The sequence below is a fragment of the Cyprinus carpio genome, chromosome A10 (genome assembly GCF_018340385.1).
Source record: "Cyprinus carpio isolate SPL01 chromosome A10, ASM1834038v1, whole genome shotgun sequence".
Taxonomy (NCBI): Eukaryota; Metazoa; Chordata; class Actinopteri; order Cypriniformes; family Cyprinidae; genus Cyprinus; species Cyprinus carpio.
In genome coordinates, this window is record NC_056581.1 from 18072188 (window position 1) to 18091997 (window position 19810).

Consider the following 19810-nt stretch of genomic DNA (forward strand, 5'->3'; position numbering starts at 1 on the left):
GACCGCATCCATCAGGGTATATTTAGGAGGTTGCAGACATTCAGACTAACATGAGCACAGCTGCATTCTGCATCACTTTTACTCTAATATTTTATTGGGAAAAGCATATTCTTAAATCTTGCCTTTCAACATAGCCATCCATATTTATAAAACCACAAAACAAACAAAAATAGAGAGATTTAACAAGACATTACTTAGTTAATTTACCTTTATTTCACCAAACTATGAAGATCAAAGGGAGTAACAATTTTGTTCAATGTTTTGCAAACATATATTTACAAAGTTTAAACATTACACAAATTATCTTAACACATCATATCATAATATCTATCATAGCAAATACAATACTATTTTTAATATTTTTGCATAATGAGCAACCACCTAGCAACGCCCTAGAAACCACAAAAAAAAACAACACCATAGCAACCACCTATCAATGCTCTAACATCCAGTACACTCTTAAAATCACCTAGCAACTCCCTAGCAAACAGTAAGAACACCATAGCAAACACCTAGCAAACACCATAGCAACCACCTAGCAACCACCTATCAATGCAACTCTAAAACATCCATAGTACACCTAGCAATGCTTAAAATCACCTAAAACAGTAAGAACACCATAGCAACCACCTAGCAATGCTCTAACATGAGTACACTTTTGAAATCACCTAGCAACACCCTAGCAAACAGTAAGAACACCATAGCAACCACCTAGCAATGCTCTAACTTCCAGTACACTCTTGAAATCACCTAGCAACACCCTAGCAAACAGTAAAACACCATAGCAACCACCTAGCAATGCGCTAACGTCCAGTAAACTCTTAAAATGAAAACTCTTAGAAATCACCATAGCAACACCCTAGCAAACAGTAAGAAACACCATAGCAAAGAACACCTAGCAATGCGCTAACGTCCAGTAAACTCTTGACAAGCAACTCCACAAACAGTAGCAACACCCTAGCAAACAGTAAGAACACCATAGCAACCACCTAGCAATGCGCTAACGTCCAGTACACTCTTGAAATCACCTAGCAACTCCATAGCAAACAGTAAGAACACCATAGCAACCACCTAGCAATGCTCTAACTTCCAGTACACTCTTGAAATCACCTAGCAACACCCTAGCAAACAGTAAAAACACCATAGCAACCCACCAATCAACTAACTAACATCAAACAAACTAAATAAACTCACCAACCAACTCACCAAAAAACAATAACAACACAACAACCACCTAGCAATGTGCTAACGTCCACTAAACTCTTAAAATTACATAGCAACTCCATAGCACACCATAGATGAACACCAAATAGCAACCACCTAGCAACCACCTAGCAATGTGCTAACGTCCAGTAAACTCTTAAAATTACATAGCAACTCCATAGCAAACAGTAAGAACACCATAGCAACCACCTAGCAATGCTCTAACGTCCAGTAAACTCTTGAAATCACCTAGCAACACCCTAGCAAACAGTAAGAACACCATAGCAACCACCTAGCAATGCGCTAACGTCAACACCCTAGTACACCATCTTAGCAATCACCTTGAAATCACCTAGCAACACAGCAAAACAGTAAGAACACCATAGCAAACCTAACAGCGCTAAAGAACACCATAGCAACCACCTAGCAATGCGCTAACGTCCAGTAAACTCTTAAAATGACATAGCAACTCCATAGCAAACAGTAAGAACACCATAGCAACCACCTAGCAATGCTCTAACGTCCAGTAAACTCTTGAAATCACCTAGCAACTCCCTAGCAAACAGTAAGAACAAACAGTAAGAACTCTACCCATAGCACCTACCACCTAGCAATAAGAACACCATAAACCACCTAGCAATCCAGTAAACTCTTGAAATCACCTAGCAACTCCCTAGCAAACAGTAAGAACACCATAGCAACCACCTAGCAACCCTTGGAACCACATTGCAACACCCAGTCAATACCCTAACAAGCATTAAGAATACCATTGCAACCACCTAGCAATGCTCTAACATCCAGTACACCCCTGAAAACACCTAGCAACATCTTAACAAGCATTAAGAACACCGTAGAAGCCATGTAGCAACACTCTAACATCATTACACCCTATCAAACATCCAGAAACCTTTGCAACCACTCAGCAATGCCTTAAAAAATCAAAATACAGCCATCTAGTGACACCCTAACAAACACCTAGTACACCATAGCAACGCCCTAGCAAAGCCTAGAACACCTTAGCCACCACTTAACAATGCCACAACAAACATCTAGTACACATTAGCAACCACCTAACAGCACCCTAACATCCAGTACACCATAACAACAACCTAGCACAGCCCAGAACACCTTAGCAACAACCTAGTAACGCACTAACAAACATCCAGTACAACCCAGCAACCACCTAGAAATGCCCTAGATTACATCAGTTGAGAAACTCCTTTTAAACCATAAATAACAGTCAGATGTTATTTAAATATATTTAATACAATTCATAGTAATCATTTAGAAATAAATGAGTGGAACATAAAGTGGAATATAAAAAGTGAACTGACAATAGAATTTAGCTGCAGTGTGTGCATGGTCATGGTGTACTAAGGATGTGTGATTCAGACATTCACCTGCTGTAGTATGAGTCCACTCCCAGAGCTTCCCGCGCGTTAGCGATGTGCTGCTCCAGAGACGAGCCTCCACAGCTGCCACCCGCGGGCACAGAGCCTCCACCGCCCTCCTGGAAGTCTGACGTGCCGCCATCCGACGCGCCCTCACCCAGATACACCTCATGAAACTTCAGGATACCTGTGAGACAGACAGCAAAGCTCGTGTTGATCTGGACAGAGACAATCTCTGAAATTATATACACTTTGATTATGTTGATTAGTATTATTGGCAAATGTTATTGCTGCTGGTGATGTTTATAAAAGCAGTAAGCCATAAGAGGTTACAAATTACAGTGATTTCACCATGGTAATGGATAATCTTAGTAGTGTAATCTTAAAATGATCAAACTTGGGAGATGAAGGTCAGATTTAAGACAATCATCAAGAAGAGTTCAGACCGAACAGAACATCAGTGCTTCAGACATAAAGTGCATGCTTTGTGTAATAATGAAGATAGAATACATATAGAGCCACACAAGAGTCAGGATCAAGGTCAGCAGTCTCCTGCGAGAGGCTAAAATCTTGTAAATGAGCAAAAGCACTCTTGTCTGTTTGTTGTTTGAATAATTAAATGATTTTCAAGTCCAGAAAGACGCAGATAAGTGTAGTCGTTGTACTTTAGTATACTAAAACTAATACAAAAATTATTATTTCAAAGTATTCTCAAAACTTACAGATACAAGTCAGATATGTTTATGAAAAAAATCTAAAAGAAACGAAAAGAGCGTTGCATAAAACATATATATATATATATATATATATATATATATATATATATATAATAAAATAAAAAAAAAATATACTACACACACACACACACACACACCATTTTTGCTATATTGTTATATATTTAAAATGCTAAAAAATCAATAAAATGTCAATATAATATACACTTTTATGAGAAAAAAATATATATATACTGTATATAAAATATAAAATGTAATATAATCAAATGGATATGTCCATAAATGTTATATACATAAACCTTAAAGAAAAAATACATGACCAGTACATAAAAACATATATTTCATTCATTTGATTATATTAGGTATATTCAGTTTTTGTTACATGTGTGTGTGTGTGTGTGTGTGTGTGTGGTTGTGAGGGTGGGATTATGGAGGCAGGTGGTACTGCCGCTTTGCGTTAATTCACAGCTTTTTACCAGCTTCACCAAACAGCAGGCGGCACAATGAAGCCACGGGGAACAGGAGGTGTGAGGAATACGACAGAGACAAACACACCGATCAACTGAGCACGTGCATGTGTGTGTGTCACTGCACGCTATTTTCCTGAAACTGAAAATTCAAAAAAATAATTTGAACAAAATTTAACTAAAATACAAAAAATAAACAAAAATAAACTAAAAAACAAAAAAAAACAAGTCAGAAACATAAGGTGAACAAAATTTAACTAAAATACAATATAAAATTAAATTAAAATGAACTGAAAATAATATTCTGCATAAATACTGTAGATAGTTTAAAAATATTAAATATATAAATATGCAGAACTTTTAAATTTTGTTGTCCTGTGTTTCTAAGCTGTCCTTGCTATATTAACAAATATGCTAATTATAAAAAAAAAAATACATAAATGAAGTCACCTAAAACAAACCAAATAAAAAAAAAAAATAAAAAAAAAATCATACTCATCTAGTTTAGCTTAAGATGGTGTAATGCAATACTTAACACTTCAAGATGCATTTTGTCAAATGAAATGCTTAAAATCTAACAGAAAAAGGGGTTTTACAATATGAGAAAGGCATCAGTTTCACATAACAGTGTGTGTGATGGCCTCAGTCTTATTGATCTGTTAGTGTAAATGTGTGTTGTGTTGGTCTGTGTTCAGACAGACAGACAGCGTCTCAGCGTGTCTCCGGATCGGGCTCTGATGAACTGTTCAGATGTGTGCTGTGTCTGTCTGACACCTCCGTCTCCCCACACACACCCACATCACCGCCTCTACACACACTAACCACACACCACACACTACTGCACTCTAAGTCTTTGACCTGTGTTAGGATTTCCAAGGAAAACACAGACAGAATCATGGAATTCAGTTAAAGAATGGAATTTAAAAATTAAGTGAAAAAAAAGAGAATCCAGAAAATTTTAAACAGAAAAAAAAAAAAATAATAAATAAATAAAAAAAAGGTTTCCAAGGGCCCTAAAAATATAATTGTGTTAAACTTTTGATAAATTGTTGTTAAATTTTTAAGTGTTCATGATTTCCATTTACAGAAATGTTTTTCGATTACTGAAATTTAACAAAAAATTAAATACAACAACAACAACCAAAACAGAATCCAAAAATTAAAACGGAAAAAAATTTAACTGTGAGAAAGAAATCAGACCTCATAGGGCCCTTCATCCTCATGTGTGATACGTCTTTAAGACTGTATAAAGGTATGCAGAACCTTACATGGTATTGTGCAAAGGCCTGTTGGGAGTTCATTAATCAACGTTTGTGAGGTTTGAACCCGAGTGTCTTACCGGAGCCGGGGGCCAGGAGCCAGCTGTACAGGTATCCTGCGGCCAGAGAGAAGTAGAGCACCAGGGCCCGCTGCCCATTCACAGTGTCCAGGATGTGCTCCACGGTCACAGGCGTGTAGGGGTCAGAGTCCTGCTGGCCCGTCTGTCTCTCCACCAGCAGGTCAGCAAAGGCCCGAGTGCGTCCGCGCTCCGCCACGGCCAGAGCTTCATCATGGTGACCTGAGCAGAGGTCAGAGGTCAGCGCTGGTCTTCATAAACACATGAATACATCCAAGTATGTCTAACTTCATTTCCAGAGATTTTGACCGTTTCATGCATATGAAATGAACTGCAGGCCACAGAATTTTGATTTCATGTTTTCTACCACAGGTCATCATAATGGCATAATGGATCCTCACATAAAGCCATCATCAGAAAACGAACATAGTATACTAACTACTTTTATTGTGTTTTTATGATGCTTTTTGGATTTTGACAGCCATATATGCAAGGAAAATCTCAGATTAATACATTACATTCAAAGGTTTAGTCTTTTTCAGTAAGAAATTAATACTTTTTTAAAATGATCAAACGTGACATTGAAGACATATAATAAGGTTATAAAGGATTTATATTTCAAATAAATGCTGTTCTTTTGAATTTTTCTATTTCTATTTTTCTATCAGTTTTCAGTGAAATAAGAAGCAGTTTTCAATGTAAGAATGATTTCTGAAGGATCGTGTGACACTGAAGACTGGAGTAATGAAGCTGAAAATTCAGCTTTGATCACAGAAATAAATTATATTTTAAAATGCATTCAAATCCAAAACAGCTCATTTAAATTATAAAAATATTTCACAATTTTTTTTTTATATCTTTGATCAAATAAATACAGCCTTGGTGAGCATAAGAGACAAAACATTAAAATATCTCACCGACCACAAACTTTCAAATGGTAGTGCATGTCCATTTATTGATTTATTTGCAAGTAGACTGCAAAAACTCCTATTTTAATGAGTATTTTAATCTAAAAATCCTTGAAAAACATCAACTTGATTCAGAAGCAACGTTGCATAATATATTTTTCACATTTCTACAAGTTAAAAACAAGTGAAAAAATCAGCCAGTGCAGTAAAAACAAAATACACTAGTAGTACACTACACAAACTAGTAAACAAGTCCAAAAAGACTAATTAAAAACTCATTAAGAAGTCACATTTTGCAGTCTAGCCACATAACAAGCAGTTTAACATCCATTCAGCTGGTCATTATCGCAAAACAAACCCCTGCAGAGTGATAGAGGGTTTATTGAGCATTAAGGACTGCACATTAATCCTTACACACACAGATAAGAAGTTTTATGCTCTGAATGGATAATGTATGATATAAGTAGAATGAGATAGAAGGAGAATATTTATATTTATTTACCGAGGCTGACAAGGACCCTCTGGAGAGCCTGGTACGAGGAGGTCTGCAGGTCGAACAGGGAGAGCTTGTAGTCGGTGCTGTGCTGCGCTTCATGACGAATGGTCTCGAACAGAGCCGACGCACGGTACAGCTGTGAGGCAAAAACAAGATTTTGTGCGTTACTCACACATGTGTTAATAATAAAAGCTCTGACCTGCCCTGACACAGAAACACTGGCATGTGTGTTATCACGCTACGGAGAAACATGACGCCTAATGAGAGCAGTGAGTGTGGATGCAGTGCTCAGATGCGGACAGCCGAGGGCAGCAGACCTCCACACCTAAAACACTTCTGTTTCTTTCTAAGCTTATTTTCTTGTTGCCTTTAATCAAATCATAGCAAGTTGAGATAAAACGCTTATTTGTCACACGAGCCTCTGAGCAACATAAAACCAATCTAAGCACGTGAACGTGCACCATTTACGCCGGACGGTCTGGTTCTCGTTTAGCAATCAAAAGTGCGAGTTTGTGTGTGGTGTGAGTGACGTGGTATTTCAGGCTAATGATATCCTCTCGTTCACAGCGGCGGAGGGAAAGACAGCATCAGTGTACGTCTGTCTGTGATGCTGCCACCGCATGTCTGACAGACTGTCAGAGAGAAAACCAGCGTGTAGCATTGACATACATCTTGAGAACAATCAAAAGTAGCGATCCTACTACCTTAACTAAGTTTTTCAGTAGTGTAACAGACATGCTTTCAATGTAGCTTTTCTAGATGCAAATAGTAATGAGCTACAAAATGCTGTATTTTTCATCACTTTGTGTTGCACATGCAATAATCAAATGCACTTTTCTCTTAAGTAGTTTTGGGATGATTGATTCATTTTACTCAGTTGATTCACTAGCATGGTTCATGTACAGTAAATACTGATTCACATATAATTTAGAGTGATTCACTTTTCAAATAAACAATTCACTGATCAAATAAATTGTTGACTTATCAGAATTCACAGATCCAATAAATGATTCACTGATAAAAGGTATGATTCAGCGATCAAATAAATGATTCACTAATCAAATAAATGATTCAATAAATGGAATATTTGATTTAAAAATCAAATACATTGAAGAGTGCATGTGTTGTTTAAAGAATATTTAAACAACACATGGACTGTAGTTGTCAAGCCGTCCTGCTTCAAATAAGGAGTAGCTTGTAGTTTAGCGCCCCCAGTGCTGCCTGATATTGCATGTCTGAGTATTTATGTGTTTTGGAGGTGTGTGTGTGTGTGTGTGTGTGTGTGTGTGTGTGTGTGTGTGTGTGTGTGTGTTTGTGGTGTGGAATGCAGTGTTTCTCAGGGGTTCGGCTGCAGAGAGCCCTTCATCAGCATACAGCACGGCCTGCCTGCAATCAATTAAGAGCGGAATGCATCAGCACACACACACACATAAAACACACACACTCCCATCTGCAATCTGCAGTGCTCCAGAACCATCTATACATCACACACACCAAACTGAGTCACCAGGGAGGAAGGCCATGAAAAGCTACTATTACTACACTCACAAAACACACACACACACACACACACCGTATTATCAGCTGACTCGAGTTTCTTGATTTTCTCCACTCTACAGCCTGAAACAGATACAAATGCCCGACCGACACATTTACAAGAGTGTGTACATACTTAAAGCTACAGTGTGTCATATGAAGATTAAAGGAATAGTTCAACCAAAAATGAACATTTGCTGACAATGTACTCACCCTCACATCATAGAAGATGTAGGTGAGTTTGTTTCTTCATCAGAACAGATTTGGAGAAATGCATTGCATCAATCCTCTGCAGTGAATGGGTGCCGTCAGATTGAGAGCCCAAACAGCTGATAAAAACATCACAATAATCCACAAGTAATCCACACCACTCCAGTCAAACATTTAACATCAAATTATAAAATCACACATTCACCCAAAACTATCCATTGGTGAGCAAGTGATGCAATGCTACATTTCTCCAAATCTGTTCCCATGAAGAAACAAACTCATCTACATCTTGGATGGCCCGAGGGTTAATTAACAAATGGCCAACAACAGCAACACTGACCTGAGCCATATCTAGAGACAACACACCACCTAGCAAACACCCTAGCATTGTGGTGGTGAGATCTGCACTGGCAAACACCACTCTTATTTTTTATTTTTTTCAGAAAAGGCAGTTACTGAGAAGAGAATGCATCTAAAACTGTTTTTCGGTGAGTCAAGGGAAAAAATGTGGCAAAAGTGACGTTTCCTTGTGAGATTGTGTTGTGTAGTGCACAAGCATCTGGACGTCTTAACAAAAGCAGTGCCCTTCTGAACGTCTCTGATATGATCATGTAGTGCGTGGAGTGTTTGTTTGATTGACAGCTGCTGCTACAGGCCCGTGAGACTCGATTCTGACGGTTTCTCACTCTTTCAGACTGAACTATAGCACGTCCCTTCCCAATGGCACAGCTGCCTAATTGACCAGTCTGGCTGTACGATGATCTAAACACATTATCCTCTAATCTTCTGTCTCCCTGTAGACGTTCAGCACATATGTGATCAACATCCTTCTCCGTGCCGGAGACCCGAGACGTGAGACTCGCTCTGTAATTTACAGAGGGAGAAGAACAATCTAGAGCCTTCCTCCCCAGACGGCCATGATGAAATGTGATCCGAGCAGACGATTACAGAGACGACTACAATCACTGTCACCACCTGAGACGACGACCTCCAGAAATCATCAAAGAAATCAAATAAAATCTGAGCTCAAAAAATAATCTCAGAGGTTCAGTACACCTCAGGCTGGTTTTATGTTATTGATTGAAAAGTTTAGTCCACAAAGCAATCCTAAAATATTTCAGGAAAACAACCAGTGATGTCTAATTCAGATCAGAAATACACTTTTTATTACTGCTCAATATTTGCAAACAGAAAACCTTTTTTTTTTTTACCTTTATGAGAACGTTTATTTTTTTCTAATATATTTTCCATTAAAAAACACTTTAGATTAGTTTCACATGTAGCAACACTCACCTGTGAGGCATTAAATACAGATTTATGGTCTTTCTAAAGAGTTAAATCTTTGCAATAATCTACCACTGTCCTTTTAATTTAGTACTAGATAATTACAATTTTAAAACAAACTAGAACAAATAAACATCCAACACTGATCGATATATACTACCATTCAAAAGTTTGGGGTCAGTAAGATTTTTTAATGTTTTTAAAATAAGTCTTTTATGCTCACCACGACTGCATTTATCCGATCAAAAATACAATAAATACAGTAATATTGTAAAATATTATTACAATTTAAAATAACTGTTTTCAATTTGAGTACGTTTTAAATTATAATTTATTCCTGTGATGTCAAGCTGAATTTTCAGCATCATTACTCCAGTCTTCAGTGTCACATGATACTTCAGATATCATTCTGATTTGCTGCTCAAGAAACATTTATTATTATCAAACAGTTGTGCTACTTCATATTTTTGTGGAAAGTGTGATACATTTTAAGGATTCTTTGATGTATATATACATTTATTTGAAATAGAAATCTTTTGAAACATTATAAATGCATTTAATGTCACTTTTAATCAATTTAATGCATCTTTGCTGAATATAAGATATAAGTATTATTATTTTTTAAAAAGTCTTACTGACCCAAGTGGTTTTAAACAATAGTGTACATAAAAACCAGCTGATATATATCATGCATCCCTAGAATATTATTAAATGCTAGATGGCTATTTTTAATATACAATATTCCAAAAGACATTTAAACTAAAATCTCTAGGGTATTTCTGATGCTTTCAGGTAAATTTCTGTTTTTCTAACGATTCAGTTGAACCATTTAGCAATGATTCATGAATCACTCGACCGTAAAAACGCGGTTCAAGTGGAGTGTAAACATTGTGGTGCTTTCCAAACAAAGCTTCAGCATGTCTATTTCTGACTCAATCAATCGTGCTTTTAAGACGAGACTGTTTGAGAAGCAATCATTATCTTAACAGTTCATTTTGGTGCTGCTGGCTGCACAGAAGTCACACACTGAATCGGTTCAGTGATACTAGATACTCATATTAGAGTTTTTATTAATATTTAGAAATTTATTTTTATATCTTCTCTTTCTGTTATACTTTTATTTAATTTTGTTGTGTGTTTGTCATAGGGTTTGTTGTTGTTGTTTTTTAATATGTCTATATAATTTTTTTAAACATTTTTATTTAAGTTTTAGTTATTTTAGTACATTGATTTCAACTAAACTAAAATGAGAAAGATTCACCGGTAACTAGTTGAAAAAATAGCATTATTAAAACTGAAATTAATTTTAGTAATACTAATTAAATTAAAACAAATCATTTATTAATACTATTTTAAATATGATAATACAAAATAATGCAAAATAAAATAAAAATATCAGTCATTTTAGTACATCGATTTAAACTAAAATGAGAAATATTAATTTCTTAACTAGTTGAAATAAAATAGTATTAATAAAATTAAAATTAATATTATTAATACTACTTAAATTAATAAACTTAATTTTATTAATACTACTTTAAATATTATAATAAAATACAATATAATAAAAAATCAGTTATTACAGTGAATCAATTTAAACTAAATAAAATTAAACATTAATTAACTACTTGAAATACAATTAATAAAATTGAAATTAATATTATTAATACTACTTACATTTATAAAAATAATTTTATTAATGGAATTTTAAATATTACAATAAAATACTAAAAATATAATATAATAATATATATATATTTTTAAATATTTTATTTCAGTTAAAGTTTATTTCATTAAAGTTTTTGCTTTAAGCTGTAGATTTAGTTAACTATAATATCCCTTCTCAAAGCTACATCCAAATCCTCAGCGGTGCGGAGCGCTCAAACAAACCCTGAGCTGGAGTGTTTGCTGATGACGAGGATCTCGTTTGGGCTGACAGGCCTGAATCAATTAGGGCCTAAATGCAGAGGGTGTGTGTTTGTGCAGCTTGACTTCCTGAACATCAGATTCGGCTTCTTTGTTTGCCTCACAGAATGATGAAGTCACAAGTGAAGAGGCCCACAGAGATGACAAGTCCGCAAACATCCGAAACACACACATATACACACACACGCGCGTCTGCCTACAGGCACATCATTAGAAGCAGAGACAGTGGAGTTCTGTCAAGAAAAGCGTTCATGAGCATCCTGTGCATCTGTGTGGAGACTGCAGGAAATTGGCTGTGTGTGTGTGTGTGTGTGAGTGGACGGTACCTGGTGCTGGGATTCCTCCAGATTGCCGCTGGCCCACAGCGAGAGCCCCAGACGGTGTCGGATCTTGGCCTCGTCCTCCCGACGGCCCAGCTGCTCCGCTAGACGCAGACCTGAGACACAAAACACACACAAACACAGATTTACAGGTAAATGCTTTTCTTGGAAGAGTTCTCAATGAATACTTCACATGAAAATGAGTTTATTCATTCACTGCACATGTTTTAATACATCAGAATCTGAGGTTTATGGCTTTTAGTCTATGTTTGTTCACTTTGAGGCAAAAATGGCCTCAAATATAGTTGACAAAATTAACTTCTTAGATATTTGCATATAAAATGTAACATCCTTTCAGACAAAGACCAAAATACTAAATCATTATGCACTGTAATTTGTAATATATCACCCTGCAGCACAAAAGCAGTCTTAAGTCTCTGGGGTATATTTGTAACAATAGCCAACAATACACTGTATGGGTCAAAATTATAGATTTTTCTTTTATGCCAAAAATCATTAGTAAAATAATTAAACATCACGATACATTAAAAAATTCCTAAAATAAACAACAAAAAATAAACCAAAACTAACAATATGAATAGCAAAATGCACTTCAAATAATTCATTTGGACAAATTTAAAGGCGATTTTCTCAATATTTAGATTTTTTTGCACCCTCAGATTCCAGATTTTCAAATAGTTGTATCTCAGCCAAATATTGTCCCATCATAACAAACCATACATCAATGGAAAGATTATTTATTTAGAAAAATTGACCCTTATAACTGGTTTTGTGGTCCAGGGTCACATTTGTCAAATTTATTTGTGAAATTTACTTGCAATTTCTGAGTAAAAATTATTTCACTTTTTCTTTTCCCCAGTGTGCACTAGCGTGTTATTTTAGTATTATTTATATACTATTATAGTATTTATAGTATTATAGTATTTATTATTATTATTATTTATTATTATTTTGAAGCTTTTATATATTCAGCTAGCTTTAATTTACTTATTATTTATTTATTTATTTATTTATTTCTTAGGAATTTTACAACTTAAACTACAAAAAATATTATCAAAAAATTTATAAAAAAATTAAAAATTCATTAACAATATAATATTATTTAACAAAAATATCAATATAAAATTCAAATTAAAAGTATTATTAGTAAAACTCAAAATTAACCTCAATCATTGATTTGACAAAAAGCATCAGAAAAATGCCATTAAAGTAGTTGATAAATCAAACATACTGTGTTTGGTTATAAAATAATCTTTAATAAATGTGAACATAAACGACATTTGAGATTTTCAGAGAATAAACATCAAATTCACTTATTTTCTCTCTCTCTCTCTCTCTTTTTAAAAAAAAAAAAAAATAAATAAACACCTGTTCAAAAGTTTGGGGTCAGTTGGACATTTTTTTTTTTTGTAAGAAATTAATCATTTTATTCACCAAGGACGCATTAAATTGTTCAAAAGTGACAGTAAAGACATTTATAATGTTACAAAAAAAATTCTATTTCAAAAAAATGCTGTTCTTTTGAGCTTTCTATTCAGTAAAGGATCCTGAAAAATGAATCACGGTTTCCACAAATACATTAAAAAGAACAATTGTTTAAATGGGATTATATTATATTCTTTTAATTCATACTTTTTTTCTACTCTTTTCCCTGGAAGAAAGAAAACCATATGGGTTTGGAACAACATGAATTTTTTTGGGCTGAACTATACTTTTAATAAAAGCATAATCAAAACTCTCAGCACTTGAAGCCAGAAGTGGTTGAAATCGGTTGAAAACAGCTCTAGTGTGTCTAGTATTTAAACTCATATTTGCAGCTCTCTGAAATTAATCATCCTAAAATAACAGGCTCCGAAACATTCCCTTGTCTTTTCTTCCTCCTTCTCTTCATTCTCTCTGTTTTTATGTTTTTCATCATCAATCTCTGACATGGCTGTCGGGACGTGCTGGTATTTAGGTCTCATCAGGCACTGATCTGAAGAAAAGCCTCACAAATGATTTTTCTCATTCAACACAGACTTTAATCAGCGTTTCAATCCCACGCTGATTCCTCCGTCTCAGTGAACTTCAAACTCAAAACAAAAGAAACGTACGGTAAAACGCACCCTTCTTCTGGGACTGCACTTCAGTACATTGGTCTGAATTATACATGTATACATCTGAAGTCATGTCTCTAATTGGTAAACTGTTATTTTACACAAATACGACCCTGATCTTTGAAAACAGTGCTTTTATTATTTCTACAGGAAGTAGTCTATTGCATTGTGGGATATGCTGTTGCACTCAATGTGCTCTGGTTGCATATTATCGTATATAAATGTAATCACGCAGAGGATTTGCATACTGTGCACAGAATACATACTAAATACTGCAGCAACAGTAGGAAAAGTATGTTTTTGTAAAAATGTAATTCATGTGAAATACTGTATACCACAGTCTGATAAATGGAGGGCCATATCAGCTGCGATCTCTTTCTTGGCTTATTTTATTGGACTGCCAAAAACTGCATTTGACTGACACTAAACTAGATTAAAAATGTGAAATAACTTTTTATATCTGAGATGATTGTTGCATATCATATAATGTTTCACATACTAAAAAAGTAGATTGAAACACATCAGTTAAGTACACAGAAATCTAAAATTAGAAATAAATAAAAATCTTAAATAAGAAATTTGCAAAAAAAAAAAAAAAAAACCCATCATAAACAGATCAAATAAAATGTATATATATATATATATATTATATATATATATATATATATATATAATATATATATATATATATATATAAAAGAAAACTAAAATGTAAAAATAAAAATGTAAAAAATCTATACGTAAATAAGTAAAAATGTATATATAAATTAAATAAACAGAAATTTACAATGAAATATCTGTCTATCTACATAATTAAAAAATAAATAAATAAAAATGTAAAATAAAAATATGTAGAAATTAGTATAAATGCAAAAATATGTATAAATAAATAAAATAAACACAAAACATACAAATATAATTTTTTATACATAAATTATATATATATATATATTAAATAAAATGTTTAATATGTATAAATAAATAGAAATGTAAACGATGTCTAAAAATAAAATAAATAAAAAAGTAAAGTTAGAAATATGTATATATAAACAGGTAACCTTCAGCCGGACACACAATGAGCAGAACCAGACATTCTAGAGCTCACCGTCCCACATGTGTCCATCTCTACACAACTCTAATCTCACAAACGCCAAACTGATGTGAGAGCGAGAGTTTCCTCCCGTCTGCCGCTCACGAGGAGGCCACTCTCAGTTAATTGGCTGTCAGACGGAGGGACACGGTGGCCTTTGGTGTAGCGGACATGCATCTGGCCTTTTCCCATTCTCTCGCTGCTCTCTCACAGCAGGAAAGCAGTAAGGTAATACTCAAAAGTCCTGGATGAAGGTGATTAGAGCATCATCTGAGTGAACGGCCGCCCGTGAGCCACTCTGTTCCTGACGGCTGACAGAAAGTCATTTCGGAAAGACCGGCAGGGTTTTTTTTAAAGGGGACATCAGTAATTCAACTACAAACCTTTCCAACAAAATGCTCCACGTTGGTCATCTATGGCTGAGCGCTCTCTCTATGAATATGTCTCAAATAGGATTATTATAGTGACATAAGGCTCAATTAATAACACGCCCTGGTTCAGAGTGGCACCAGAAGCCAAACAAATGAGCTGAATCTCAATGTCCTCTTGTGGGAGCGAAGCACCAGATGTCTCTCTGAGTCTGTAAACATGCGCTTCAGAGCTTAAACGTGACGTCTGTACCTCAATCAACAACTTCCTAACAACTTTAGTCATTTCACCTTCAAATGAATAAAGATCTGAAAGTGGAAATCATATATTCACTCCAAAACCAAAAGAAATGCATTTAAACGTCTACATTGCAAAAAATGATGACAATTAAACAGGCAAACATATCTCAGAGCCTTCCTTCACCTGTTTCCATTTAAGTTATGAATGTAATTTATGCAAAAAAAAAAAAAAATATATATATATATATATATATATATATATATATGCTGAGAGGTAGCCAATCATCTGAATGAATTCATCAGTCATTTATTCATTTGATTCTCATCAAATAAAACATTATCCAACCTAAAGTATGGGGTCAGTAAGATTTTTTTTTTAAAAGAAACTTAAATTTTTATTAAGCAAAGATGCATTAAATTGATCAAAAGTGACAGTAAATACATGTATAATGTTATATAAGATTTATATTTTAAATAATTGCTGTTCTTTCGAACTTTCTATTTATCAAAGAATCCTGGAAATATGTATAACCGTTTATACAAAATTATGAAAAGCGCTATACAAATAAATTTGACTTGACACTGTAAATAGATAAATAAATATTATGTATAATATATGCGTATGTGTAACATCAGCTGCAATATAAGATGACAATATATAATCAATAATTATTAATATGAAATTATTATTTTCTCAGATAAATAGAGAGATAGATAGATAAAAATTTCTAATATTATTAAATTTAAAATTGTTCTTTTCTAAAAAAAAAAAAAAAAAAATGATGCACATGATGAACATTTTATCTGGTGTTTGTATCCAGCCCATTCTATGCAATATCACAATGTTTGCATAAAAATATGTGAATGGAAACCCGACTATATATCATAGAGACTCTTTTGACTTGTGCCTGTAAACAACTACCCTAGCAACCGCATAGCAACACTCCAAACACCTTAGCAACTGCATAATAACATGGATCTCAGTTTGACAGAATAGAACTTTATCACTGAACCACTGTGATCTTGTCGTCACAGAAGTGTCTCTTACCTTCCTGCAGGTACATGACGGACTGCGAGTAGTTCTGCAGAGCGTGGTGCGTTCGTCCCAGGCTGCTGTAGGCCAGAGTTTTGGCCACCAGGTCATTGGTCTGTGCCGCGATGCTCAGGTGCTGCTCCTGATACACCACGGCACGCTCAAAATTACCCAGCGACTCGTAAGTGAGTCCCAGGTTTCCGTAGGCCCGTCCCTGACAGCTGCCGCTGCCCGTCTCCTCCCCGATCTGGAGGTCCAGCTGGTGAAACTGAAGGGCTGTGTCGTGTTCGCCCATCAGCTGGTACACGGCACCCAGGCCGCAGCTGGCGTCGCCCTCCAGCAGTCGATCTTGGGTGTCGCGGGCGATGGCGAGCTGCCGCTCCAGGCAGGAGATGGCCTGCTCGTAGTTACCCAGCTGGCTGTGCAAGCTGCCCAGTTCTCCATACGCCTGAGCTTTTCCTCCACACTCTCCCAGCTCATGCGCCACCACCAGCCGCTTCTCGAAACACACCAGAGACTGCTGAAGGTTCCCCATCGCCCTGACAAACACAGCAAACCAACATTATACATATATAATAAGAGGAAATACTTTGATAAAACTGAACAATCTGATTGGTTGAGACACACTTTAAATACATTATCACACAGCTCTTTATATAAGGCTGGATATGTAAGTATATCCAACTTTATCTACTTACATACAGTAGGACTCATGTACAGCGATTGTTTATAGCATCACAAAAAGTATATTGTCACACAGCTCTAATCTGCTAAATGTGACTATGAGGCTTGAAGATATTAATATATTATAAAACATCATGATTTTCTGTAAAACTGCTATTGACCAGTGTGTATTGTTAAAAACACTATTCAAAGAAATTTGACTTGACATTGTGAGTGAATATATAAACAAACAAATAAATAAATATTATGTATAATAGTGTGCGTAATAGTAATATCTCAAAATTAATTACTTCTACTACTAATAAAATTATAAATTATTTTCTAAACATTTTACACACACAGTAAAAGAAGAGATCTAAAATACTAAAATACTTGACAGTAAAATTGTAAATGAATTAATTAATAATTATAAAAGTTTAAATTTGATTGACTTTTTTTTACAGGTATGCATATATTTGCAACTTCAGTAAATTGTAAAAAAAAATAAACAAACAAAAAAAGCACATCAACAGCAATATGAAAAAAGATGACAATATCTATTCAATAATTATTAATATTAAACATTTCAGTAAAAATAAAAATTACAAATTATAAATAAAAAACAAAAAACAAAAAACAACCCACTCCCACACAAAACAAAAAGCTATATATATAATGTATTTAATTTTAACAAAATATTATTTAATTACAATTAAAATGTATTTTATTTTACAGTAATTGTACACGTATAGTAAAAAAAGAGTAAATCCAAAATACTGAAAAATCTGATTGGTTATTATATAAAATTTAAAATATATAATAATAATTATATATTAATATTCAATTGAAGTGTGGTCATAAGTGTGCATATACTGTATAAAAAAAAACCTTTCTTCAAAACAAAAAATATAATATAGTAAAATAATGTAGTAATATAGTAAAATATATACAATTCAACTGATGTCACCAATATAAACAATTCAACTGATGTAACCACATTCAAATTCCATAAAATTCCATTTTATATACAATTCAACTGATGTCACCACTTGCATATTTCATCCAATTCGATTTTAGTGCTGGAACTTTTCATTTCATGTAATAACATTTCAGTGATTTTACTGCGGTTAAATCTGGCTTACGGCTTATTGCTTTATTAGCTCGCAGTGTGTCTGCTTCCAGACTGTGGTATAATCAAATAGAAATAAATGCAATGTAAATTTCAATTTACCTCTAATAAATTCCAGAATGTTTACAAGCTGATATCAAATTTACAGAGCGATTTGGAGATTTATGTATTCCTTTGAATATGAACCTTCTCACATGAAACAGAATCTCAAAATGCAGTCTAGTTTAACGCTGCTAAAATACTGAATGTGAGGGAATCGCGAGGGACGGCATGCTTTAGATCAATATGAGCTATTCCAGCAACACACAGGTAGCAGGAAAGCACTGATGCAACTTCATTTAGAAAGAGAAATGCAGTCTATACGCTCTCATCCTTCGGGAGAGCAGGTTTGAAACGGGCTTCAGTACCAGCTCTCTGTGGAATAACAAAACCAGGCTTAATTCATACAGGCCGGGGACTCGCTCACTACTTATGTAGCATAAAAGCAATGTATCATTACCCCTTGTTGTCCTGTCACTTGAAATTACAGCAACATCAGTCTTGTTGAAAGGCCCTGCCTCATTTCAATGTAAATGAAACAAATAGCTTTTAACGTGGGCCTTTAATGAGGTTCTTGTTGGATTCTTCTGTGCTATCTGAGGTAAAGCTCCTCTCCGCTGAGGGGAGTGCAAGCGCATTGTCACAACTGACAGTGTAATTTACCTTCCCGTTGGACCGCGGGAAGGACGGGGGTTTGGGTTTGGATGAGCTTGGCTCGTTGCAGGCCTGGTGTGAGTTCTCTTCCCACAATCCTCAGCGTCGAGCTTTGACAGGCCCCTGCAGCAAACCATTCATCATATTTCCATGCCCATATACTCGTAGGTAAGCAGCATCCACTAGGGTTTGTAATGGGAGCTGGAACGCTTAAAGGGCTGATTGGATGTTAATTAAAATGGATGTGTGGCGGATCACGCTGAGGATGCTGGGTAGACATGTATGGAGTGCACAGCTGCCCACACAACAGCTTGCATTTTTGAGAGATCAAGCAAATTAATTTTAGAATTAAGAGTTTTAAAACTGAGTCACTATTCATTTTTGGGTGAATTTTCTCTTTAAATCACTTGAATGCTATTACATCTAATAACAAAATATCAAACAAAATATGTATTTCAATATCAAATATCAATCAAAGATTGCTGAAGATTAAAAGTATTATGTAACTCTGCATTAGGATTTTTGGTGGTGTTTGAAACAAGCCAATTATTAAGACAAAATTATATTTTGAAAAAAAAAATCATAAATTGGGATCGAGATAAATGCATTATATTTTCAATAGTTATGTATTTGCATTGCTCAACATTAGCAATTACATTAGCGATT

The 19810-nt window shown here is 34.8% G+C and overlaps 1 protein-coding gene across 1 annotated transcript in view; it reads right to left on the reverse strand.

Annotated features, from left to right (window-relative positions):
• Positions 1–19810, reverse strand: part of LOC109100437 (tetratricopeptide repeat protein 28-like) — a 259672-nt gene that overhangs the window by 18499 nt on the left and 221363 nt on the right. The window contains exons 9-13 of the mRNA XM_042765599.1: positions 16675–17198; positions 11818–11927; positions 6542–6671; positions 5135–5353; positions 2604–2781 (exon numbers count right to left, since the gene is read on the reverse strand). Coding sequence (XP_042621533.1) covers positions 2604–2781; positions 5135–5353; positions 6542–6671; positions 11818–11927; positions 16675–17198 — 1161 coding nt within the window. The remainder of the gene's footprint in view (positions 1–2603; positions 2782–5134; positions 5354–6541; positions 6672–11817; positions 11928–16674; positions 17199–19810) is intronic.